The 26,725-nt window shown below is 42.1% G+C and overlaps 1 protein-coding gene and 2 pseudogenes across 1 annotated transcript; 1 reads left to right on the top strand and 2 right to left on the bottom strand.

Annotated features, from left to right (window-relative positions):
• LOC18773618 lies at positions 999-7,930 on the bottom strand (annotated as a pseudogene).
• On the top strand, positions 8,840-10,522 carry LOC109950030 (G-type lectin S-receptor-like serine/threonine-protein kinase LECRK2). Its single transcript, XM_020567508.1, has one exon. It carries the CDS (start codon positions 8,840-8,842, stop codon positions 10,325-10,327), a length of 1,488 nt encoding a protein of 495 aa, XP_020423097.1. The 3' UTR covers positions 10,328-10,522.
• On the bottom strand, positions 10,963-26,103 carry LOC109950025 (annotated as a pseudogene).

The following is a 26,725-nucleotide window of genomic DNA, read 5'->3' as shown; positions in this document are numbered from 1 at the left end:
AAGCAGAGATGAACTTTTAATGCATTTTTTTAATTCCCAAAATACAATCATTCATTTTAAAAAATGACACACCTCCACTTCCACATCCAACTCCACCACTTGCACCACCACATTCACTACCTCCACATCCTTCTCCTCCTCATGCTCCGCCACCACCACCACAACCACCACCTCCTCCACCACCTTCACCACCTCCACTTCCACATCCAACTCCTCCACTTTGCACCACCAGATTCACTACCTCTACAACCACCGCCACCACCACCACCACATCCTTCTCCTCCTCATCCTTTGCCACCACCACCACCTTCTCCACCACCTTCACCACCACCTCCTCCACCTCCACCTCCACCACCACCACCACCAGCACGACCACTAGCACGACCACCACAACCACCTCCTCCTCCAAAATCTCCACATCCACTACCACCTCCACAACCAACACCACAACCACCACCATGCTGCCACTACAACCACCACCACCACCTCCACAATCACCATCCCCACCACCACCACCAACTCCACCTTCATCACCACCACTACCTCCACTCCACCACTCCACCACTCCACCACTACCACTACCACCACATGATTAGTACATAACACTTTTAACATCATGTCTATTTTAGTCATTATTCACAGTTACAACAATTTTATATTAAAATTTACCAAACGGTTTTGACATTGCTTTTTGTACTAACAGCACTTTAAAAATATTGTTTACCAAATATGGAGTGCTTTACTTTACAGTTAATTATTTTCAAAGCACAGCAGAATCAATTTTTTTTAAAAGTGACAGCAATCCCAAACTGAACCTTACACCTTGTATAGCGGACTAAAAATGCCTCCCCTGGAACAGAAATTTTTTACTTGAGTGTAGCACAAAGAAGAAATTATCCTTCATTTTATTGAGACATCTCAATTGGTACTTATAATTATTATACACTCATTACCCTACTTTTAGTTAGGGTTCCAAGCATGACAGTTTGAAGAGGAGTCCTTGATGATCAAACATACAAAAGTACGGAATTTTACAAGGAAGACGATCCTGAATTTATGAATGAGGATGGATCAGGTGGAACTGAGACTTCAACAGTACCTTCAAGCATCAATGTAACTTTCTTCATGGTGGGTCTTAGTAATGGATCCTTCTTGATACACAATATTGCAATCATCACATACTTCTCCATCTCCTTGATGTCTTCCATTGCCTCACCATCATTCTGCAACAGAAGATGCATTTTCTTTCGCTTATAGAAATCATATGGCCAATCAGCTAATATCATTTGATTTTCATCCTTAGCCTCTTCTTCAAATTTCTTCCTGCAGCAAATAATCTCCAATAGCAAAATGCCAAAGCTGTAAACATCCGCCTTCACTGTGATAGCCAAGTTTTTGAACCATTCGGGAGCCACATACCCTTTCGTTCCCTGATTGCAGTCCTAATTCGAGTCTGGTCCATTTTCAAAAGCTTGGCTAATCCGAAGTCAGAAATTCTTGCTGTGAAATAGTCATTAAGAAGAATGTTTTGAGGCTTAATGTCACAATGTACAATTTGGCTGCCGCACTCCTCGTGCAAATACAAAAGCCCTCTTGCAATTCCCAAGGCAATTTTCCTTTTTTGATACCAGTTTGGCATTGACTCTCTAAAGAGGAAGCTTGCTAGAGAGCCATTGCTCATAAACTCATACACAAGAATTCGGTGATGTCCCTCGTTACAAAATCCAAGTAATTGGACTAAATTCTTGTGATGTATTCTGCCAATTGCACTCACCTCAGCATTGAATTCCAACTCGTTATCTCTAACCTTAGCATCTAAAATTTTAACAGCAACACACTTGCCATTATCAGACGAAAACTTTCCTTTAAAAGCTGTTGCCGATGCGCCCCGTCCTAGTTCTTCCTTGAATTCGTTTGTGGCTTCTTTTAACTCCTCATAATTGAAACACTTCAAATTCATGCCCTGCATGACTGGACAAGGCTGAATCACCTTAACTTTTCTAGAATAGATGTGAGAAACAATCAAATATAGGTTATCAATGGTAAGAGGAAGTTGAGAAACCCCAAGCTACTGAGGAGCACTGATCCAACAACAATCAAAGTTGACCCATCTTTCCTTTTTGTATTTGCGCTTCCGGCTGATTTCGAAGTAGAGTTGCCTTTCCTTACTTTGATCAAATTTTTTCCCATAAAACTGTTGTCTATCCTCCCATTGGGAAGTGGGGCTCCCTTCAAAGAACAATTCCCATTTATGAAACCGGCAGTGGTGCAGTAACAATCAGCTAGGCAAGTCTGCCTGCACCAATCCTCAGTTACGCCCTGAAACTTGTCATATTCAGATCCCTGCCAATACACATTGTTCATCTCTTGAAGATAGAAAAGATCGGTCTCTGCTGAGGCCTCATCACAGCTTTGTGGAGCAAAGTTCTGTTTGCAGCCTTTCAACACATCATGTGGATCCATCAAGGTATAACCAGGTGGACACTTGCACATTGGTTGTCCTTGGTCATGTTGACATAAGCTGTTGAACCCACATGCACCAAAACCTTACGGTTGCAAGATACTCATGCAGATATTTGAAAGTATGAAGGACAATGTGGACCAAACTCCGGCATTTGAGCCAGTGCCTTTATGGCAGACAAAGTGCCTCAAAACTCCGTCATAGTCAAGAGTTGCTCTCTGGTATAAATCTTGCTTTGATAATGTATAGGAGGATATTACATTAAGTATGGTTCCATTCCTTGCAGCACGGTAAATAGAGCCAGAGTGGTTGAATATGACTTGAAAGCCACTACCATTAGTATCGATCTTCCAATAACTGAAATAGGGATAATCTTGTGGGAAATTTGTTGTATAAAGCATGAGATCTCCACTAGATTGTAGTGTAAACAGGAATCTACCTCTTGAGTAATTTGTTGCCGTATAGCGAGCAAAGAGTCTGCTTCCGTTATTAAGAGTCTATGAGGGTAGGATTTGCTAAAATATGAAAACTATGAGAGAATATTTGTTTGTGGGAATTTTCTGTGTATTTTTCTCCTTGTAGGAGGTCATATTTATAATACAACGAAACCTGAATGGGCAAGTAAGTAATAAATTCCTAAATCTATTTACAGTAGGAAATAATGAATTAAAGTAAATCAATTACAATTATAATAGGAATTCTTGGTGTGTAAGGAAAGTAAGTCAATATCCACAAGTCACACCAACACTCCCCCCTCACGTTGGTGCATAGATGTCGGCAATGCCCAACTGATCCAGTGAATTGTGGAATGCTTTACTGGAAATCGCCTTTATCAAAATATCCGCCAATTGATCCTCGGATTTCACAAAGGAAACTGAAACACTTTAGCCTCAAGCTTCTGTTTGATGAAGTGTCAATCCACCTCAACATGTTTAGTACGATCATGCTGAATCGGATTCTGTTCAATGGCTATAGCAGCCTTGTTGTCACAAAAGAGATTCATTGTGGATATAGGTTTGTACCCAAGTTCAATAAGCAACTTTCTTAACCAAAGAAGTTCATAAATCCCTTTAGTCATGCCTCTGAACTCAGCTTCTGCACTGGATAAAGCTACTACATTATGTTTCTTGCTCCTCCATGTCACCAAATTACCTCCCACGAATGTGAAGTAACCCGATGTAGATTTTCTATCTGTTACATTACCTGCCCAATCTGCATCTGAATAACCATAAATATTTAGATGACCATGCTTTGAGAACGTAAGTCCTTTTCCAGGTGCAGACTTCAAATATCTAAGTATCCGAAGAATTGCATTCATGTGGTCTTCACTTGGAGAGTGCATAAATTGACTGACAACGCTCACCGCATAAGCAATGTCTGGTCGAGGATGTGACAAATAGATCAATCTTCCTACTAACCTTTGGTATCTTTCTTTGTTAGTTGGAACTTGATCCGGATATTCTCCAAGATGATGATTCTGAACAATAGGAGTGTCCGCAGGTTTACAATTTAGCATTCATGTGTCTGTCAACAAGTCCAAGACATATTTCCTTTGAGAGAGAAATATGCCTTGCTGCGATCGAGCCACCTCAATTCCCAAGAAATACTTGAGTCCACCTAGATCCTTCATCTCAAACTCCGTAGCCATATTGTCTTGTAGTTGTGATATTTCCTGTTTATCATTCCCAGTAATAATCATATCATCAACATAGATTATTAATGCTGTTACCTTCCCTTTTCGATGTTTCAAGAACAGAGTATGATCTGAGTTGCACTGTTTGAAACCATTGTTCTTCATTGCCATGGTGAACGATCCAAACCATGTGCGTGGTGACTGTTTTAATCCATACAATGCTTTTTGTAACCTGCTGTTCCAATCTGAATAGTATTATATCCATGAGGAATGTCCATGTACACCTCCTCTGTGAGTTCGCCATGTAGAAAAGCATTCTTTACATCAAACTGGTGTAGTGGCCAATCCAAATTAGCTGCAAGGGACAATAAGACTCTGACGGTGTTTAACTTTGCAACTGGTGCAAAAGTTTCTTCATAGTCTATACTATAGGTCTGTGTATGCCCTTTTGCCACAAGTCTTGCCTTGTATCGCTCGATAGATCCATCTGCGTTGTGTTTTATAGTAAACACACATCTACATCCGATAGTCTTTTTTCCTCGTGGTATAGTCTCCAATATCCAAGTTTGATTTTTCTCAAGAGCTTTCATCTCCTCTTTTATAGCTTGGATCCACTTAGGATCTTTCAATGCTTCAGAGACCTTGGTTGGAATATGGATAGCAGACAACTGATGCACAAAAGCCTTGAGTGGTTCAGACCGGTTCTCAGTGGATACGTGATTTGCAATTGGATACTTGGATGTCTTGCCAATATCAGGTGAATAACGGTTTGGTGGCTTCCCACGATTTTGCCTGAAAGGTAATTGATATCCAATAGTTTTATCATCTAAATGCATAAGTCTAGTAGGAGTAGTTACCTCAAGGATATTCTCAGGAGATTGGTCTGTTGGTACTGTTGAGTTAGAGAGGGGGTCTTCATCTTGTTGTTTTGTATTGTCTGTAGGTGTGAGACTCGGATCAGAAATATCTTTGCATGGATCAGGTGGGTCAGACAATTGATCACTATGAATGGGCGATTGGTCGCTTTTCAACAGAGAGTAATCTCGTGCTCCAAACTCGGGATGATCAATCATTTCTGTACATAGGAGAATTTATTTGTTTTCCAAGTTGCTCAAATTCTGCTCTTCACTTAGTATCTCCCCCTGAAGCGCAGAATTGAATGATGGGTCATGGAAGAACAGCTCAGATTCCAGAAAGGTCACATCCAAAGTGACATAGGTTCGTTGGGTATGAGGGTGATAACAGCGGTAACCTTTCTGATGAGTGGCATAACCCACAAAAACACAACGAAGCGCATAGGGATCAAGTTTGCTATGTTGATTTTTGTGGAGATGAACAAAAGCCACACATCCAAAGATTCGGGGTGTGAGTACCAAAACAGAGGGCAGAGGTCTGTACTGCACAAGCACCTGTAAGGGAGTTTTAAAGGTCAATACACCAGAAGGCATGCGGTTGATCAGGTGAACTGCAGTGACAATAGCATCATCCCAGTGATGGCGAGGAACATGAGCGCCAATCAGAAGTGCTCGGGCGGTTTCAAGAAGATGTCGATTCTTTCGTTCAGCAACACCATTTTGTTGCGGTGTCTGAGGACAAGTCGTCTCATGGATAATTCCATGTTGTTAGAAGTAAGTCTGAAAGTCATGATTGAAAAATTCGTCACCATTGTCTGAGCGAAGAATCTGGATTTGAGCATTAAACTGACTTTTCATCTGTTTGTGGAAGGACTGAAAACGGGAAAACACTTCGTTTTTATTCTTCAGCAAATAAAGCCATGTCATCTGTGTACAATCATCGATGAATGTGACAAACCATCGAACACTAGAAGGAGCAGTGATAGGCGAAGGTCCCCAGACATCAGAGTGAATTAACGTAAATGGAGTAGTACACTTGTTCGTACTCAACGGGTAGGGCATACGGTGACTCTTGGCCAAAATACAAGTATCACATGTGAAGTCAGAGTCTTTTAAACTTGAGAATAAATATGGTATAAGATGCTTCATATAACTAAAAGACGGATGTCCCAATCGACGATGCCACAACCAGATTTGCTTTTGTTTGCTATCAAAGGGATGTGTCACACTGTTAGCCACGCCGGGACTGAAGTCATCGACATAATATAGCCCCCCTCTCTTAGTACCACGACCAAGAATCTCCTTAGTGTGAATATCCTGAAGCAAACAAAAACTCGGGTAAATGAGTACACAACAATTCAATTGTTCAGTAAGCTGACGAACTGACAACAATTTAGTGGATAAAGATGGAACAAGTAAAGTATTAGACAGTGTGAGAGAGGATGAGAGTGCAACAGTGCCAGCCCCTGTCATATGATAAGTAACACCATTGGCATTTGCAATACAGGTTCGTCGAGGTTGTGTAGTATTCAGAAAATCATCAGGATCAAACGTCATATGATCAGTTGCACCAGAATCAATTATCCAGCTCTTGGAATCAATCTCATCGGAAGTATGGAATCTATAACCAGTATCATTACTGGTCATATTGCAATGTCCTCGATCTGTAAGTGTAGCCCACCAATCTAGGTAGCCATGCGATTTAAAACAAGTCTCACAAGTGTGTCTCGGATCACCACAATATGCGCAATTTAGTCCATGCGTCGGGGTCGTTAGTCTAGAAGTCATAATCTGTGCAGTGGAAGATGCATAGGATACAGGTTGAGTAGGAATTTGGATCGGAATCTGAGCATGAGTCGGGGCCGGAGTCGGAGTCGAAATAGGGATCGGGGTCTGAATCAGAGACAAATTCGAGGTTGGGGTCATCATCAGAGTGGGGTCGGGGTCGTCTTCGAAGGTCGGGGTCGTTAAAAGAGGATCCTGATTTTGGATCGGGTTCAGGGTCAAAGTCTGCATCTGTAGTGGCGGAGCCATCTGGGCACTCAACTCAACGATGGTTGTTGAGAATGAGAGACGGAGTCAGTGGTGCTACCTCCATGAGGGTTGAAAAAATCATCAACCCCCATAACGGCGGCTGGGGTTTGAAACTAGAGTCAGCAATTCCAAGATCGCCTCTCTTATACCATGCTAAAATATGAAAACTATGAGAGGATATTTGTTTGTGGGAATTTTCTGTGTATTCTTCTCCTTGTAGGAGGTCATATTTATAATATAACGAAACTTGAATGGGCAAGTAAATAATAAATTCCTAAATCTATTTACAGTAGGAAATCAGGAATTAAAGTAAATCAATTACAATTATAATAGGAATTCTTGGTATGTAAGGAAAGTAAGTCAATATCCACAAGTCACGCCAACAGGATTGTATCAGTTGATTGATCAAAACTGCCCCACGGAATGGTTGAATTTTGGTTGGCCAGCACAAAATTTCCAGTGTCTAGCATTGCTGCATAGGCAACGCCAGCAGCAGCAGAAGAAGCTATTGATCTGTCTTTTCCTGTAGAAATATCATCGAGCAAAAAGTGGCCATCTGCAGTGAGTTCAACTTTGGATCCTTGTGGGACAAGATTATCCCCATTGGCTGACCACACAATGGTTTTCTCGGTTATCTTGTTGAACCAGATGGCTAGTAGGAAGCCATCCTTTCCAATCTGTCCAAAACCGAAAGCAAATTCACCAGATGGTGATTGCCATGATGAGTTGTCATCATTTAGTGCAGTGAGGGATGAGCCTAAAGATATGTTTCTGTAAGTTTGAGCTGTGGTAGAACAAGGGACAAACAAGAAAAGGATGAAGTAGAGAAGGGATGAGCCTAAAGATATGTTTCTGTAAGTTTTATAACACATTCTAAGACAATAATGATATATATTAAAACAAAGCCTCTTATTCAATTGAACATATATAAAAATATAAAAATAAAATAAAAAAAATAAAATGCTTATAATTACTGGAATAGTAAAACAATAAATATATCTAAGATAATTACTTATAAATATATATAATAATGTTTATTCCTTTTTAATAAATATTTTTTTTAAAAAATTAAATTAAATACAGACGCTCACAGAAACATACGCAAACTAACCGACATTATTGCCCCAATAATTGCTGGAAATTGTGTGGTCATAAAAGTTTCACGAGTTTGATTGAATGATCTATGGCCATTCATGGAGTACAGATGATGAAAATAACATCTTTTTCCCTCTAAGATCGCAGTCAATTTTGAATGTTCAAAATTGGCTGCAACCCAGTGAGGGGGTTAGAGCTGAAACCCAATGAGGGGGTTAGAGCATGATGTTCAAAATTGGCCGCAACCCAATGAGGGGGTTAGGGCCCAATGAGGGGGTTAGAGCATAATGTTCAAAATTGGCTACAACCCAACGAGGGGTTTAGAGCATTTACAATGGTTTCTTTAAACCACATTCTTAGATAAAATTTAGGGAGGAAGTAAGAAAATTCATCTCCAACCATGCTCCCTATCCAGCTCCTAAAATAGAGAGACCTCTAGGAACTCCTAAATATGAGGAGAGATAATGAACTCTTAGTGGCTCCCTATAATTTAATGCTACCCTATTTAATGAATATTTTTAAACCTTTAATCAATATTGTCCATTTTTATATTATTTTTTTCATATAGATGGACCATTTATGTTGAATTAAAATATAATTCTAGCATTTACGACTCCCTAAACTAGAGAGTATGATTGAAGTTGAAATTTTATAGAGAGCTCCTAAAATAACTTTTGTGTATTTTTAGCTAAATTTTAACTAAAAAATAAAGAGCATGATTGTAGATGCTGTTGTAAAAACAAAAATGCTTCTTTTAGGGCGATGGGCCGTGGTGCATGTGGAATCAACAGCTTATGTAGGCTTGGAGATGAAGGACCAATTTGCGACTGCCCTCGTGGTTACACCTCTATTGATCCAAACGATGTGCGCAAAGGATGTAAACAAAACTTTGTTCCACAAAGTTGTGACCAGGTCTCACCAGAGCATCTTTTTGACTTTGAAGTCATGCAAAACACAAATTTTCCACTTGGAGATTATGAGCATTTTACGGAGGTAACTGAGAATTGGTGCAGACAGAATTGCCTAGATGATTGTTTTTGTGCTGTTGCAATTGTCAACTCCGGTGGACACTGTTTCAAGAAGAGACTTCCTTTTTCGAATGGGATGATTGGCCCTAGTGTTAATGCAAAAGCTCTGATCAAATTTGGGAAAGACAACTCTACTTTAAGGTCAGGTGGAGGTGCAATCACAAAAGAGAAAGATAATTCAACTCTGATACTTGTTGGATCAGTGCTCATGAGTAGCTTGGGGTTCCTGAACATCCTCTTACCATTAATAACCTATTTGGTTGTTTCTCGCGTCTATTCTAGAAAAGCAAAGGTCACTCAACCTCACCCAGTCATGTCAGGCATGAATTTGAAGGATTTCACTTATGAGGAGCTAAAAAAAGTTACGAACGAATTCAAGGACGAAATAGGACGTGGTGCTTCTGCAACAGTTTTTAAAGGAGTTTTAGCGTCTGATACTGGAAGGTGTGTTGCTGTCAAACGTTTAGACGCTAAGGTCAGAGAAAATGATTTGGAATTCAAAGCTGAAATGAGTGCTATTGGCAGAACAAATCACCGAAATTTAGTCCAGCTACTTGGATTTTGTAACGAGGGGGAGCACCGAATTCTTGTATATGAGTTTATGAGCAATGGCTCTCTAGCAGGCTTACTCTTTGGAGAATCAATGCCAAACTGGTACCAGAGAAGGCAAATTGCCTTGGGAATTGCAAGTGGGCTTTTGTATTTGCATGAGGAATGCAGCAGCCAAATTGTTCATTGTGACATCAAGCCTCAAAACATTCTTCTTGATGACTGTTTCACAGCAAGAATTTCTGACTTCGGATTAGCGAAGCTTTTGAGATTGGACCAGACTCGAAGCATGACTGCTATCAGGGGAACCAGAGGGTATGTGGCCCCTGAATGGTTCAGAAGCTTACCTATCACAGTCAAGGTTGATGTTTACAGCTATGGCATTTTGTTGTTAGAGATTATTTTCTGCCGGAAGCATTTTGTAGAAGTGGCAGACAATGAAGATGAAATGATACTAGCTGATTGGGCATATGATTGCTATATGCAAAAGAAGCTGCACTGGCTCTTCAAGAATGATGAGGAGGAAATCAATGACATCAACGAGATGGAGAAGTATGTGATGATTGCAATATGGTGCATTCAGGAGGATCCATCACTCAGACCCACCATGAAGAAAGTCACACTGATGCTTGAAGGAACTGTTGAAGTCTCAGCTCCACCTCCTCTTTCATAAGTTCAATACTATAAATATGTATAATTGTTGTTGTATCATTTCGTTTCATTTGTCTCTCTGTTCTATTTATATCATCACTTTCCTTGTCATCCTAGTGAATAAGGTTTCATTAAGCTACTCAAAACTTGCTTTCTTGTCAATGTATAACTTTGAGCATAAATAAAAGGCCAATGTGCTGCAAACTCGCTTCCCAAAATCTCCGTTTGACAGTAAAAGATATCATGTCAACCCCACTTGTTAACAACATTGCATCAAAAAATGAACAGCGAAAAAATGGTATTTTCTTTTTTTATTTTCTCTTACATAAATAAAAGATGGTATTTTCAGTATAAATTCTCTCCATAAATTGAAGCGTCTCTCTTTGGTATGCAATTCTCTTTGTGCTAGATTCATATATATATATATATATATATATGTTTTTTTTTCCCAAACAACAAAATATCCATAAAACCCAAACATAACACTAAAGTCCACACATAAATGCCGAAAATCATAGTATTTTATGTTTTTTGATGAGGAGTGGGATGCATGAATTGAGTTTTTCTTTTGATGTTGAATAAGTATTTTATGTTTTGAGATTGATTATTATGCTTGAATGATATTTAGTACTTGTATTTTTGATAGAATATTCTGGCTCAATAAGAATTAGTAGTCTTGGCTTGCCCCGTTTGGGATTGCTTTTTTCCGTCAAAAACCTGCTTCACTTTAAAGTTAAGTAGTTTAAGGTGTTTGGTCAAAAATAAAATATCCTGATTATTTTAAAAGCATTGGCCTTTTGACAGCATCTTTTAAAAGCAGGCTCTGGGTTGCTTTTCAAAGCAGCTTTCAAAAGAAGCATAGATGAACTTTTAATGCGTTTTTTTAATTCCCAAAATACAATCATTCATTTTAAAAAATGACACACCTCCACTTCCACATCCAACTCCACCACTTGCACCACCACATTCACTACCTCCACATCCTTCTCCTCCTCATCCTCTGCCACCACCACCACAACCACCACCTCCTCCACCACCTTCACCACCTCCACTCCCACATCCAACTCCTCCACTTGCACCACCACATTCACTACCTCTACAACCACCGCCACCACCACCACCACCACATCCTTCTCCTCCTCATCCTCTGCCACCACCACCACCACCACCACCTTCACCACCACCTCCTCCACCTCCACCTCCACCACCACCACCACCAGCACGACCACCACAACCACCTCCTCCTCCAAAATCTCCACATCCACTACCACCTCCACAACCATCTCCACATCCACTACCACCTCCACAACCAACACCACAACCACCACCATGCTGCCACTACAACCACCACCACCACCAACTCCGCCTTCATCACCACCATTACCTCCACTCCACCACTCCACCACTCCACCACTACCACTACCACCACATGATTAGTACATAACACTTTTAACATCATGTCTATTTTAGTCATTATTCACAGTTACAACAATTTTATATTAAAATTTACCAAACGGTTTTGACATTGCTTTTCGTACTAACAGCACTTTAAAAATATTGTTTACCAAATATGGAGTGCTTTACTTTTCAGTTAATTATTTTCAAAACACAGCAGAATCAACTTTTTTTAAAAGTGACAGCAATTCCAAACTGAGCCTTACACCTTGTATAGCGGACTAAAAATGCCTCGCCTCAAATATGCAACTTTTTCGAAGAAGAAAATTTGTAACAGAAACTTTTTACTTGAGTGTAGCACAAAAAAGAAATTATCCTATTGAGACATCTCAATTGGTACTTATAATTATTATACACTCATTACCCTACTTTTAGTTAGGGTTCCAAGCATGACAGTTTGAACAGGAGTCCTTGATGATCAAACATACAAAAGTACAGAATTTTACAAGGAAGACGATCCTGAATTTATGAATGATCAGGATGGATCAGGTGGAATTGAGACTTCAACAGTACCTTCAAGCATCAATGTAACTTTCTTCATGGTGGGTCTTAGTAATGGATCCTTCTTGATACACAATATTGCAATCATCACATACTTCTCCATCTCCTTGATGTCTTCCATTGCCTCAGCATCATTCTGCAACAGAAGATGCATTTTCTTTTGCTTATAGAAATCATATGGCCAATCAGCTAATATCATTTGATTTTCATCCTCAGCCTCTTCTTCAAATTTCTTCCTGCAGCAAATAATCTCCAATAGCAAAATGCCAAAGCTGTAAACATCCACCTTCACTGTGATAGCCAAGTTTTTGAACCATTCGGGAGCCACATACCCTTTTGTTCCCTGATTGCAGTCCTAATTCGAGTCTGGTCTATTTTCAAAAGCTTGGCTAATCCGAAGTCAGAAATTCTTGCTGTGAAATAGTCATTAAGAAGAATGTTTTGAGGCTTAATGTCACAATGTACAATTTGGCTGCCGCATTCCTCGTGCAAATACAAAAGCCCTCTTGCAATTCCCAAGGCAATTTTCCATTTTTGATACCAGTTTGGCATTGACTCTCTAAAGAGGAAGCTTGCTAGAGAGCCATTGCTCATAAACTCATACACAAGAATTCGGTGATGTCCCTCGTTACAAAATCCAAGTAATTGGACTAAATTCTTGTGATGTATTCTGCCAATTGCACTCACCTCAGCATTGAATTCCAACTCGTTATCTCTAACCTTAGCATCTAAAATTTTGACAGCAACACACTTGCCATTATCAGACGAAAACTTTCCTTTAAAAGCTGTTGCCGATGCGCCCCGTCCTAGTTCTTCCTCGAATTCGTTTGTGGCTTCTTTTAACTCCTCATAAGTGAAACACTTCAAATTCATGCCCTGCATGACTGGACAAGGCTGAATCACCTTAACTTTTCTAGAATAGATGTGAGAAACAATCAAATAGGTTATCAATGGTAAGAGGAAGTTGAGAAACCCCAAGCTACTGAGGAGCACTGATCCAACAACAATCAAAGTTGACCCATCTTTCCTTTTTGTATTTGCGCTTCCGGCTGATTTCGAAGTAGAGTTGCCTTTCCTTACTTTGATCAAATTTTTTCCCATAAAACTGTTGTCTATCCTCCCATTGGGAAGTGGGGCTCCCTTCAAAGAACAATTCCCATTTATGAAACCGGCAGTGGTGCAGTAACAATCAGCTAGGCAAGTCTGCCTGCACCAATCCTCAGTTACGCCCTGAAACTTGTCATATTCAGATCCCTGCCAATACACATTGTTCATCTCTTGAAGATAGAAAAGATCGGTCTCTGCTGAGGCCTCATCACAGCTTTGTGGAGCAAAGTTCTGTTTGCAGCCTTTCAACACATCATGTGGATCCATCAAGGTATAACCAGGTGGACACTTGCACATTGGTTGTCCTTGGTCATGTTGACATAAGCTGTTGAACCCACATGCACCAAAACCTTACGGTTGCAAGATACTCATGCAGATATTTGAAAGTATGAAGGACAATGTGGACCAAACTCCGGCATTTGAGCCGGTGCCTTTATGGCAGACAAAGTGCCTCAAAACTCCGTCATAGTCAAGAGTTGCTCTCTGGTATAAATCTTGCTTTGATAATGTATAGGAGGATATTACATTAAGTATGGTTCCATTCCTTGCAGCAAGGTAAATAGAGCCAGAGTGGTTGAATATGACTTGAAAGCCACTACCATTAGTATCGGTCTTCCAATAACTGAAATAGGGATAATCTTGTGGGAAATTTGTTGTATAAAGCATGAGATCTCCACTAGATTGTAGTGTAAACAGGAATCTACCTCTTGAGTAATTTGTTGCCGTATAGCGAGCAAAGAGTCTGCTTCCGTTATTAAGAGTCTATGAGGGTAGGATTTGCTAAAATATGAAAACTATGAGAGAATATTTGTTTGTGGGAATTTTCTGTGTATTCTTCTCCTTGTAGGAGGTCATATTTATAATACAACGAAACCTGAATGGGTAAGTAAATAATAAATTCCAAAATCTATTTACAGTAGGAAATCAGGAATTAAAGTAAATCAATTACAATTATAATAGGAATTCTTGGTGTGTAAGGAAAGTAAGTCAATATCCACAAGTCACGCCAACACTCCCCCTCACGTTGGTGCATAGATGTCGCCAATGCCCAACTGATCTAGTGAATTGTGGAATGCTTTGCTGGAAATCGCCTTTGTCAAAATATCCGCCAATTGATCCTCGGATTTCACAAAAGGAAACTGAAACACTTTAGCCTCAAGCTTCTGTTTGATGAAGTGTCAATCCACCTCAACATGTTTAGTACGATCATGCTGAACCGGATTCTGTTCAATGGCTATAGCAGCCTTGTTGTCACAAAAGAGATTCATTGTGGATGTAGGTTTATACCCAAGTTCAATAAGCAACTTTCTTAACCAAAGAAGTTCACAAATCCCTTTAGTCATGCCTCTGAACTCAGCTTCTGCACTGGATAAAGCTACTACATTATGTTTCTTGCTCCTCCATGTCACCAAATTACCTCCCACGAATGTGAAGTAACCCGATGTAGATTTTCTATCTGTTACATTACTTGCCTAATCTGCATCTGAATAACCATCAATATTTAGATGACCATGCTTTGAGAACGTAAGTCCTTTTCCAGGTGCAGACTTCAAATATCTAAGTATCCGAAGAATTGCATTCATGTGGTCTTCACTTGGAGAGTGCATAAATTGACTGACAACGCTCACCGCATAAGCAATGTCTGGTCGAGTATGTGACAAATAGATCAATCTTCCTACTAACCTTTGGTATCTTTCTTTGTTAGTTGGAACTTGATCCGGATATTCTCCAAGATGATGATTCTGAACAATAGGAGTGTCCGCAGGTTTACAATTTAGCATTCATGTGTCTATCAACAAGTCCAAGACATATTTCCCTTGAAAGAGAAATATGCCTTGCTGCGATCAAGCCACCTAAATTCCCAAGAAATACTTGAGTCCACCTAGATCCTTCATCTCAAACTCCATAGCCAGATAGTCTTGTAGTTGTGATATTTCCTGTTTATCATTCCCAGTAATAGTCATATCATCAACATAGATTATTAATGTTGTTACCTTCCCTTTTCGATGTTTCAAGAACAGAGTATGATCTGAGTTACACTGTTTGAAACCATTGTTCTTCATTGCCATGGTGAACCTTCCAAACCATGCGCGTGGTGACTGTTTTAATCCATACAATGCTTTTTGTAACCTGCAAACTGTTCCAGTCTGAGTAGTATTATATCCAGGAGGAATGTCCATGTACACCTCCTCCGTGAGTTCGCCATGTAGAAAACCATTCTTTACATCAAACTGGTGTAGTGGCCAATCCAAATTAGCTGCAAGGGATGTCCATGTACACCTCCTCCGTGAGTTCTCCATGTAGAAAAGCATTCTTTACATCAAACTGGTGTAGTGGCCAATCCAAATTAGCTGCAAGGGACAATAAGACTCTGACGGTGTTTAACTTTGCAACTGGTGCAAAAGTTTCTTCATAGTCTATACCATAGGTCTGTGTATACCCTTTTGCCACAAGTCTTGCCTTCTATCGCTCGATAGATCCATCTGCATTGTGTTTTATAGTAAACACCCATCTACATCTGATAGTCTTTTTTCCTCGTGATATAGTCTCCAATATCCAAGTCTGATTTTTCTCAAGAGCTTTCATCTCCTCTTTTATAGCTTGGACCCACTTAGGATCTTTCAATGCTTCAGAGACCTTGGTTGGAATATGGATAGCAGACAACTGATGCACAAAAGCCTTGAGTGGTTCAGACAGCTTCTCAGTGGATACATGATTTGTAATTGGATACTTGGATGTCTTGCCAATATCAGCTGAATAACGGTTTGGTGGCTTCCCACGATTTTGCCTGAAAGGTAATTGATATCCAATAGTTTTATCATCTAAATGCATAAGTCTAGTAGGAGTAGTTACCTCAAGGATATTCTCAGGAGATTGGTCTGTTGGTACTGTTGAGTTAGAGGGGGGTCTTCATCTTGTTGTTCTGTATTATCTGTAGGTGTGAGACTTGGATCAGAAATATCTTTGCATGGATCAGGTGGGTCAGGCAATTGATCACTATGAATGGGCGATTGGTCGCTTTTCAACAGAGAGTAATCTCGTGCTCCAGACTCGGGATGATCAATCATTTCTGTACATAGGAGAATTTCTTTGTTTTCCAAGTTGCTCAAATTCTGCTCTTCACTTCGTATCTCCCCCTGAAGCGCAGAATTGGATGATGGGTCATGGAAGAACAGCTCAGATTCCAGAAAGGTCACATCCAAAGTGACATAGGTTCGTTGGGTATGAGGGTGATAACAGCGATAACCTTTCTGATGAGTGGCATAACCCACAAAAACACAACGAAGCGCACAGGAATCAAGTTTGCTACGTTGATTTTTGTGGAGATGAACAAAAGCCACACATCCAAAGATTCGGGGTGTGAGTACCAAAACAGAGGGCAGAGGTCTGTATTGCGCAAGCACCTGTAAGTGAGTTTTAAAGGTCAATACACCAGAAGGCATTCGGTTGATCAGGTGAACTGCAGTGACAATAGCATCATCCCAGTGATGGTGAGGAACATGAGCGCCAATCAGAAGTGCTCGGGCGGTTTCAAGAAGATGTCGATTCTTTCGTTCAGCAACACCATTTTGTTGTGGTGTCTGAGGACAAGTCGTCTCATGGATAATTCCATGTTGTTGGAAGTAAGTCTGAAAGTCATAATTGAAAAATTCGCCACCATTGTCTGAGTGAAGAATCTGAATTTGAGCATTAAACTGAGTTTTCATCTGTTTGTGGAAGGACTGAAAACGGGAAAACACTTCGTTTTTATTCTTCAGCAAATAAAGTCATGTCATCCGTGTACAATCATCGATGAATATGACAAACCATCGAACACTAGAAGGAGCAGTGATAGGCGAAGGTCCCCAGACATCAGAGTGAATTAACGTAAATGGAGTAGTACACTTGTTCGTACTCAACGGGTAGGGCATACGGTGACTCTTGGCCAAAATACAAGTATCACATGTGAAGTCGGAGTCTTTGAAACCTGAGAATAAATATGGTATAAGATGCTTCATATAACTAAAAGACGGATGTCCCAATCGACGATGCCACAACCAGATTTGCTTTTGTTTGCTATCAAAGGGATGTGTCACACTGTTAGCCACGCCGGGACTGAAGTCATCGACATAATATAGCCCCCCTCTTTTAGTACCACGACCAAGAATCTACTTAGTGTGAATATCCTGAAGCAAACAAAAACTCGGGTAAATGAGTACACAACAATTCAATTGTTCAGTAAGCTGACGAACTGACAACAATTTAGTGGATAAAGATGGAACAAGTAAAGTATTAGACAGTGTGAGAGAGGATGAGAGTGCAACAGTGCCAGCCCCTGTCATAGGATAAGTAACACCATTGGCATTTGCAATACAGGTTCATCGAGGTTGTGTAGTATTCAGAAAATCATCAGGATCAAACGTCATATGATCAGTTGCACCAGAATCAATTATCAAGCTTCTGGAATCAATCTTATCGGAAGTATGGAATCCATAACCAGTATCATTACTGGTCATATTGCATTGTCCTCGATCTGTAAGTGTAGACCACCAATCGAGGTAGCCATGCGATTTAAAACAAGTCTCACAAGTGTGTCTCGGATTACCACAATATGCACAATTTGGTCCATGTGTCGGGGTCGTTAGTCTAGAAGTCATAATCTGTGCAGCGGAAGATGCATAGGATACAGGTTGAGTAGGAATTTGGATCGGAATCTGAGCATGAGTCGGGGCCGGAGTCGGAGTCGAAATCGGGATCGGGGTATGAATCAGAGACAAATTCGAGGTTGGGGTCATCATCGGAGTGGGGGTCGGGGTCGGGGTCGTCTTCGAAGGTCGGGGTCGTCAAAAGAGGATCCTGATTCTGGATCGGGTTCGGGGTCAAAGTCTGCATCTGTAGGGGCGGAGCCATCTGGGCACTCAACTCAACAATGGTTGTTGAGAATGAGAGATGGAGTCAGTGGTGCTACCTCCATGAGGGTTGAAAAAATCATCAACCCCCATAGCGGCGGCTAGGGTTTGAAACTAGAGTCAGCAATTCCAAGATCGCCGCTCTGATACCATGCTAAAATATGAAAACTATGAGAGGATATTTGTTTGTGGGAATTTTCTGTGTATTCTTCTCCTTGTAGGAGGTCATATTTATAATATAACGAAACTTGAATGGGCAAGTAAATAATAAATTCCTAAATCTATTTACAGTAGGAAATCAGGAATTAAAGTAAATCAATTACAATTATAATAGGAATTCTTGGTGTGTAAGGAAAGTAAGTCAATATCCACAAGTCACGCCAACAGGATTGTATCAGTTGATTGATCAAAACTGCCCCACAGAATGGTTGAATTTTGGTTGGCCAGCACAAAATTTCCAGTGTCTAGCATTGCTGCATAGGCAACGCCAGCAGCAGCAGAAGAAGCTATTGATCTGTCTTTTCCTGTAGAAATATCATCGAGCAAAAAGTGGCCATCTGCAGTGTGGGAGCATATATTTTCGTCTCCAATCAGGGCACGCCACGTGGAAAAGAAGATTATCTCTTTAATTAATTAATTAAACCAGTTTATCTGGCTAATTAATTAATTGTGATAAATATCTTAATTAATATGATATTATCTTTATTTAAAGAGATAATATCATTAATTAAGATATTATCCTAATAAAGAGAAGATAATATCATTTAAATCATATATTATCTTTTTAAGAGATAATATCATTTAATTCAGATATTATCTTCTTAAGAGATAATATATATTTAATTCAGATATTATCAGGCCCAACTCGATTCCTACGAAACCCTAGCCCCGAGGCTCCTATAAGTAGACAACCTCATTCATCATTCAAGGTACATCTAAACCTACTCCTTATACCCGAGAAAAAGACCCGAAGCTCTCTCTCCCTCTCCACTCTCCATATTTTCTCCCCACGGCTCCGGCCACCACACACGGCTCCGGCCACCCGGTTTACACCCTACATAAAACTCCGTACCCTTTGCTTAGTTATTGTTTTCCTACAAACACTCGAACTAACTTAGGCATCGGAGGGCCTTTGGCCAACACCCCCCGGGTGTGGTCTATTTACTCCAGTCTTTTTTACAGGAATCGAGGAAGAGAGAGAAGGAAGATCGAAGGTTGAAGGATCTAGAAGCGAATATTCTCCCTTGAGATTATTTGCACAAACATTTGGTGCTTTCATTGAGAGCACGAGTTATACTCAACGCGTGCTCAAGGAATCCGTTCCTCCTATTTTTCAATCCACCGAAGCCTTCCAAACAACCATGGTTGGAAGCAAGCGCACGAGGAGCAAAACCGCCTCTATGGCTCAATCCGTGACGGCCCAAAGCTACTCCTCCCACGATCCTGCGATCAACATGGCGGCCCCACCACCTCTCGCCGCCATGAACCCTCAGCAGCCACCCCTTGTGACTGGAACCACCGTGCCACCTGCCGGACTCGCAGTGAGGACCACCGCACCGGCCTCCGCCGCCGTCATACCATCTCAAGGCCCCATGGCCGGACCTAGCCACCTTCATAGCACCACCGTTGAGCATGGTGGAACCTCACATCTAGTTGGGCTCACTACCACCGCCGACTTTGGCCCAATCTTGGAGCAACTTCAACCATTCCCTCCATTGCCTCCACGCTCGACGCATGCTCCCACGCACACATCCAACGAAAACCTAGCCCGTGTGCAATTGGGCTCTACACATTTCTCTCCTCTCGATCCACGAAGTCAAGTAGACCTTAATCTGAGAGTTGACTAGCTAACTCAGAGAATGGACGACCAAAACAATTTGATGAGGCAATTCCTCAATCAAATAAACTTGGCTCAAAACCTTGGCCTTGGACAACAGGGCGAAGAGAGATGGATAAACGAACGCGCCGATAGGCAGTTCGGTGGGAACCAAGCAGGTCGAGCAGGAGTAAGCAGACAAGGAAATGCACAACAACGAGATCAGTTCGCGGACATGTCGCAAGCATCCGCAAGCCACACTCAGAGCAGACGAAGTTTCCCATCCAGATTGAATTTAAGGACCAACGTGCGCGATAGGCTGGGCCCAAGACCTGACATCCACGCTCGCCTGGGCCAGCATGAAGACGTTCATGAAAGGCTAGGCTCCCAGGGAGGTCAACTTGACGGCCATCGAGACGAGGATCGAGAAGAAAGGCGCTCGGCTGCTAGCTCACAGAGAAATATTCACGAATGGATAGGCCCCCAGGGAGGTCAACTCGACAATCATCACAATGAGGACCGTGAAGAAAGGCGCTCTGCTACTCGCTCTCGAAGAACCAATTCTCGTTGCCAAACTACTGGAAATCCCTCACAAGCGCAGTCCACCAACACGCCGCCTAGACAGCGCAACCGAGAAGGTCGACCCTCGCAAGCCAATGAGGAAGTCAATCAACATCGTCTAAATCACGAAGGCCATCAACGCGACCGACTAGCCATGCGTGCAGAAGACGTTGAGATGCTTGTGAATAACCGACTTCGAGACTTAAAGATTGGAGGAAATTTTGAAGATGCACTACGCATGGAGGTTGACCAAGCAAACTCCTCACCTTTCACCACCGAAATCGAGCAAGCTGCTCCCTCAAAACGATTCTCAACGCCATCTTTCACATGCTTCAAAGGGGATTCCGATCCCGAAAGCCATCTAAAGTATTTCAAGAGCCTTATGATCCTACACAAAACTGAAGACGCGTTAATGTGCAAGGTCTTTGCAATGACTTTGCGAGGAGCAGCTCAGGACTGGTTCCACACCCTGTCATTCGGGTCGATCAGCAGCTTCAAGGAGCTTGCTTATGTCTTCACCAAAGAGTACACTTCTTATCGGATGATCAACCCTGACCATCTGTTCAACGTGCACAAGAAGTCCGATGAATCCCTCCGAGACTACATCAAGAGGTTCAAAGTAGAGAGGGCAAACATTGTAGGATGTGATGACCAAATTGCATCCTCCGCCTTCAAGAGGGGGTTGCCAATTGAATGTGAGCTGTATCGCGAGCTGACCATCTCTCCCCGCCAAACATTGATAGAAGTCTTTGCTACAGCAGAGCGCTACGCACTATGGGACGACGACCAGATTGCCGCGAAGAAGGCTGATCAAGCAGCTAAGCAGGCAAGCAAAGAGAACGGCAAGCGCAGATCACAGCCTCAGGAAGGTGCTCGAGCAACAGAGAGCTACACCAAGTTCAATATCCCGATACACCAGATCCTAGCCCAAGTAAATGACATGCCTTGGTTGAAGAAACCATCACCTTTAAAGGGAAACCTAACCAAGAAGGATACCAGTAGATACTGCACATTCCATGAAGGGTATGGTCATTACACAAACGACTGCTTCGCCTGGAAAAGGTACCTCGAAGATCTAGTCAGAGACGGCCATTGCACGGAATTCATCTTAAGGGGGGCTATTCAACAAATCAAGGATTGTGACGCAACTAACAATGAGCCTCCACGAAAAAAGTCATATGGATCAACACGATCCTAGCTTACTCTAAGAGCCCGGGCTGACCACCAGGGGACAGAAGAGAAATATCAAGCACGCGACTTTCGCCTTCCAAGCCGTCACTAGCTACCAAGTTATGGAAAACAAACCTTTCATCATCTTTCAATGGAAGGAAGTTCCAAGGCAATGGAATGCCCATCACCTCCAGGGGGACTATCCATGAAACTCTTCACCTATCAGTTAGGCTCTAAGCAGGCACCTAAGTCTCCCTCACCTCCATTGAAGACAAGTTACTTTTGATGTTACTCATGCAAGCTCATCTTTTTGTTCAATAAAGCAATGTAGTCACACAGACATCAATACAAGTTCAAGCTTTTCCTTCCAATGGAGTGTTCACAAAAGCGATTGACACGTCTCCAGGCGTAGGCCAAACGGGTCACCCTCATCGACACGTCTCCGGACGTAGGCCAAACGGGTCACATCCATCGACACGTCTCCGGGCGTAGGCCAAACGGGTCACCATCATCGACACGTCTCTTGACGTAGGCCAAACGGGCCACACTCATCGACACGTCTCTGGACGTAGGCCAAACGGGTCACATTCATCGACACGTCTCCGGGCGTAGGCCAAACGGGCCACTCTCATCGACACGTCTCTTGACGTAGGCCAAACGGGCCACACTCATCGACACGTCTCCGGACGTAGGCCAAACGGGTCACATTCATCGACACGTCTCCGGGCGTAGGCCAAACAGGCCACTCTCATTGACACGTCTCCTGACGTAGGCCAAACGGGCCACACTCATCGACACGTCTCCGGACGTAGGCCAAACGGGTCACATTCATCGACACGTCTCCGGGCGTAGGCCAAACATGCCACTCTCATCGACACGTCTCCTGACGTAGGCCAAACAGGCCACACTCATCGACACGTCTCCGGACGTAGGCCAAACGGGTCACCCTCATCGACACGTCTCCTGACGTAGGCCAAACGGGCCACACTCATCGACACGTCTCCGGACGTAGGCCAAACGGGTCACCCTCATCGACACGTCTCCTGACGTAGGCCAAACGGGCCACACTCATCGACACGTCTCCGGACGTAGGCCAAACGGGTCACATTCATCGACACGTCTTCGGGCATAGGCCAAACGGGTCACCCTCATCGACACGTCTCCTGACGTAGGCCAAACGAGCCACACTCATCGACACGTCTCCGGACGTAGGCCAAACGGGTCACATTCATCGATACGTCTCTGGGAGTAGGCCAAACGGGTCACCCTCATCGACACTTCTCCTGACGTAGACAAAACGGGCCACACTCATCGACACGTCTCTGGGTGTAGGCCAAACAGGTCACCCTTATCGACACGTCTCCGAGCGTAGGCCAAACGGGCCAAACGGGCCACTCTTACCGACACGTCTCCGGACATAGGCAAAATGGGTTAATATCATCGACACGTCCCCGGACGTAGGCTACTCTCACGAGTCATTCTCATCGACACGTCTCCAGACGTAGGCTAAACATGCCACGAGTCAGAAACACTCAAGCAATTCACAAGACACTATGCGAATTGAAGTTATTAAAAAAAAACAACTGAAATTTCCATAGCAAAGTGATCAAACCGGCCAAGTTCAACTAAAAGAAGATGGTCAAACAAGACCAATTATTCTAAACAGAGAGCAGACTACAAAAGCTGAAAAGAAATAAATGAGCCTTCATCTACTTCGAGACGCCAGCAGGAGATCTTTAATCGGCAGTCTCTTCCGCATCCGCCTGATCAACCACGCTCTCAGCAACTCCACCTGCATGATTCGCGATATCTTCCACCACCTCTTTTTCGAAGCAGGTGAAATGTTGCTTCCCTTTGTTTTCCCAAGGAAAGACTTGAGAAAAGACCAAGATCGCCAGCCTTACGGATTTGATCAACCAGCTCAGCACAAGTGGATGGACTTGACAGAAAGTTCGTCTTGAGCAGATCAGGCATGCCTGCATCCTCTATAGGGGTAAACTTGTCCACCTTGGGATTAGTCGCTGACGTTGCAGAAGAGCCCTCAGCTCGGGCAGGTGACTATCTCGTCTTCTTGGTCGCCACCATCCTCACCTCCAAATGAGTCAACGACGCTGAATCTACTTCACGCTTGACTGCTCGTGACTCAACTACTGGATCATGATGGTTGGGTAGATGAGAAAACCTCCTAGTTCGACCTCCATCCTTTGACTGGTGCAGACGACCGAACTTTGAAGAATAATATCTACATCTCATTGCCTCACAGCAGGTGAACTAGATCGCGCACGGACTACTTTACATAGCAGATCACGGTCTCCAAGCTTGTCTGCAGGAGGCTTGAGTGGAACATCCCGAATATTGCGCATATCGCCAATCTACTTGCTATTTGCACCAACGAGATGTTTAACCCTAGCTGACGATGGGGGAACAGCTCCTACTTGACATCAGCCTTCCTTCTTTATGAGGGTCCGGCAGAACACTCCTCCTACCCAGCCGCAGATCATCAGAGACTGGACCATTCTGCTTCCATCTCTCAACACCTTGGGCAGGGGGCAGACCACCAACTTTTTTCCAATACTCACTCAGTAGCAACCAGCGGCCACCGCCGCTCCAACCGTCTTCGGCCGTCAGTCACATCGTCAACCAGCCTGGTCCCACCCAGCTAGTCTTCGCCGCGAAAAAGGGAAGATGAAGAAAATATTTACGTGCTCGACTTACTTTGGGATGCACGGCAACTCCTCTCTTCGACAAGCAGTACAAAATTCTCCAATATCTTTCTCAAGCTAGAAAGTAGAGAAATTAAGTTTGCGATGTGAGAAAGAGTGAAGAGAAGCCCTGTATTTATACAAGTTGGACAACCCGGGTCAAGAAGGAATCACAAGCTCATTCCTACTGGGAATCCAACTCCAACTACAGTCAGAAGTCGACACCAATTGAGAATCCGATCTGCAAAAGGAGTCCAACTCACAGAAGAAAGCCCAAACAAAGTTGGAGAGTACAAAAAAAAAAATAATTTCATCTCCTACCTGCCGCACAAGCGCCACGCAGAAGCTGGGGGGCATTTGTGGGAGCATATATTTTCGTCTCCAATCAGGGCACGCCACGTGGAAAAGAAGATTATCTCTTTAATTAATTAATTAAACCAGTTTATCTGGCTAATTAATTAATTGTGATAAATATCTTAATTAATATGATATTATCTTTATTTAAAGAGATAATATCATTAATTAAGATATTATCCTAATAAAGAGAAGATAATATCATTTAAATCATATATTATCTTTTTAAGAGATAATATCATTTAATTCAGATATTATCTTCTTAAGAGATAATATATATTTAATTCAGATATTATCAGGCCCAACTCGATTCCTACGAAACCCTAGCCCCGAGGCTCCTATAAATAGACAACCTCATTCATCATTCAAGGTACATCTAAACCTACTCCTTATACCCGAGAAAAAGACCCGAAGCTCTCTCTCCCTCTCCACTCTCCATATTTTCTCCCCACGGCTCCGGCCACCACACACGGCTCCGGCCACCCGGTTTACACCCTACATAAAACTCCGTACCCTTTGCTTAGCTAATGTTTTCCTACAAACACTCGAACTAACTTAGGCATCGGAGGGCCTTTGGCCAACACCCCCCGGGTGTGGTCTATTTACTCCAGTCTTTTTTACAGGAATCGAGGAAGAGAGAGAAGGAAGATCGAAGGTTGAAGGATCTAGAAGCGAATATTCTCCCGTGAGATTATTTGCACAAACATGCAGTGAGTTCAACTTTGGATCCTTGTGGGACAAGATTATCCCCATTGGCTGACCACACAATGGTTTTCTCGGTTATCTTGTTGAACCAGATGGCTAGTAGGAAGCCATCCTTTCCAATCTGTCCAAAACCGAAAGCAAACCAGATGGTGATTGCCATGATGAGTTGTCATCATTTAGTGCAGTGAGGGATGAGCCTAAAGAAATGTTTCTGTAAGTTCGAGCTGTGGTAGAACAAGGGACAAACAAGAAAAGGATGAAGTAGAGAAGGGATGAGCCTAAAGATATGTTTCTGTAAGTTTTATAATACATTCTAAGACAATAATGATATATATTAAAACAAAGCCTCTTATTCAATTGAACATATAAAAAAATTTAAAAATAAAATAAATAAAATAAAATGCTTATAATTACTGGAATAGTAAAACAATATCTATATCTAAGATAATTACTTATAAATATATATAATAATGTTTATTCCTTTTTAATAAATATTTTTAAAAAAAATTAAATTAAATACAGACGCTCACAGAAACATACGCAAACTGACAGACATTATTGCCCCAATAATTGCTGGAAATTGTGTGGTCATAAAAAATTCATGGGTTTGATTGAATGATCTATGGCCATTCATGGAGTACAGATGATGAAAATAACATCTTTTTCCCTCTAAGATCGCAGTCAATTTTGAATGTTCAAAATTGGCTGCAACCCAATGAAGGGGTTAGAGCATAATGTTCAAAATTGGCTGCAACCCAGTGAGGGGGTTAGAGCTGAAACCCAATGAGGGGGTTAGAGCATGATGTTCAAAATTGGCCGCAACCCAATGAGGGGGTTAGAGCCCAATGAGGGAGTTAGAGCATAATGTTCAAAATTGGCTGCAACCCAACGAGGGGTTTAGAGCATTTACAATGGTTTCTCTAAACCACCTCCTTAGATAAAATTTAGGGAGGAAGTAAGAAAACCCATCTCCAACCATGCTCCCTATCCAGCTCCTAAAATAGAGAGACCTCTAGGAACTCCTAAATATGAGGAGAGATAATGAACTCTTAGTGGCTCCCTATCATTTAATGCTACCCTATTTAATGAATATTTTTAAACCTTTAATCAATATTGTCCATTTTTATATTTTTTTTTCATATAGATGGACCATTTATGTT

The sequence above is a fragment of the Prunus persica genome, chromosome G6, assembly GCF_000346465.2.
Source record: "Prunus persica cultivar Lovell chromosome G6, Prunus_persica_NCBIv2, whole genome shotgun sequence".
Taxonomy (NCBI): domain Eukaryota; kingdom Viridiplantae; phylum Streptophyta; class Magnoliopsida; order Rosales; family Rosaceae; genus Prunus; species Prunus persica.
The sequence above is the reverse complement of the archived record's forward strand: the minus strand, read 5'-3'. Positions and strand labels throughout refer to the sequence as shown.

Coding starts and splice junctions, on each gene's coding strand:
- LOC109950030 (XM_020567508.1), top strand. CDS start 8,840: ATGGGCCGTGGTGCATGTGGAATCAACAGCTTATGTAGGCTTGGAGAT.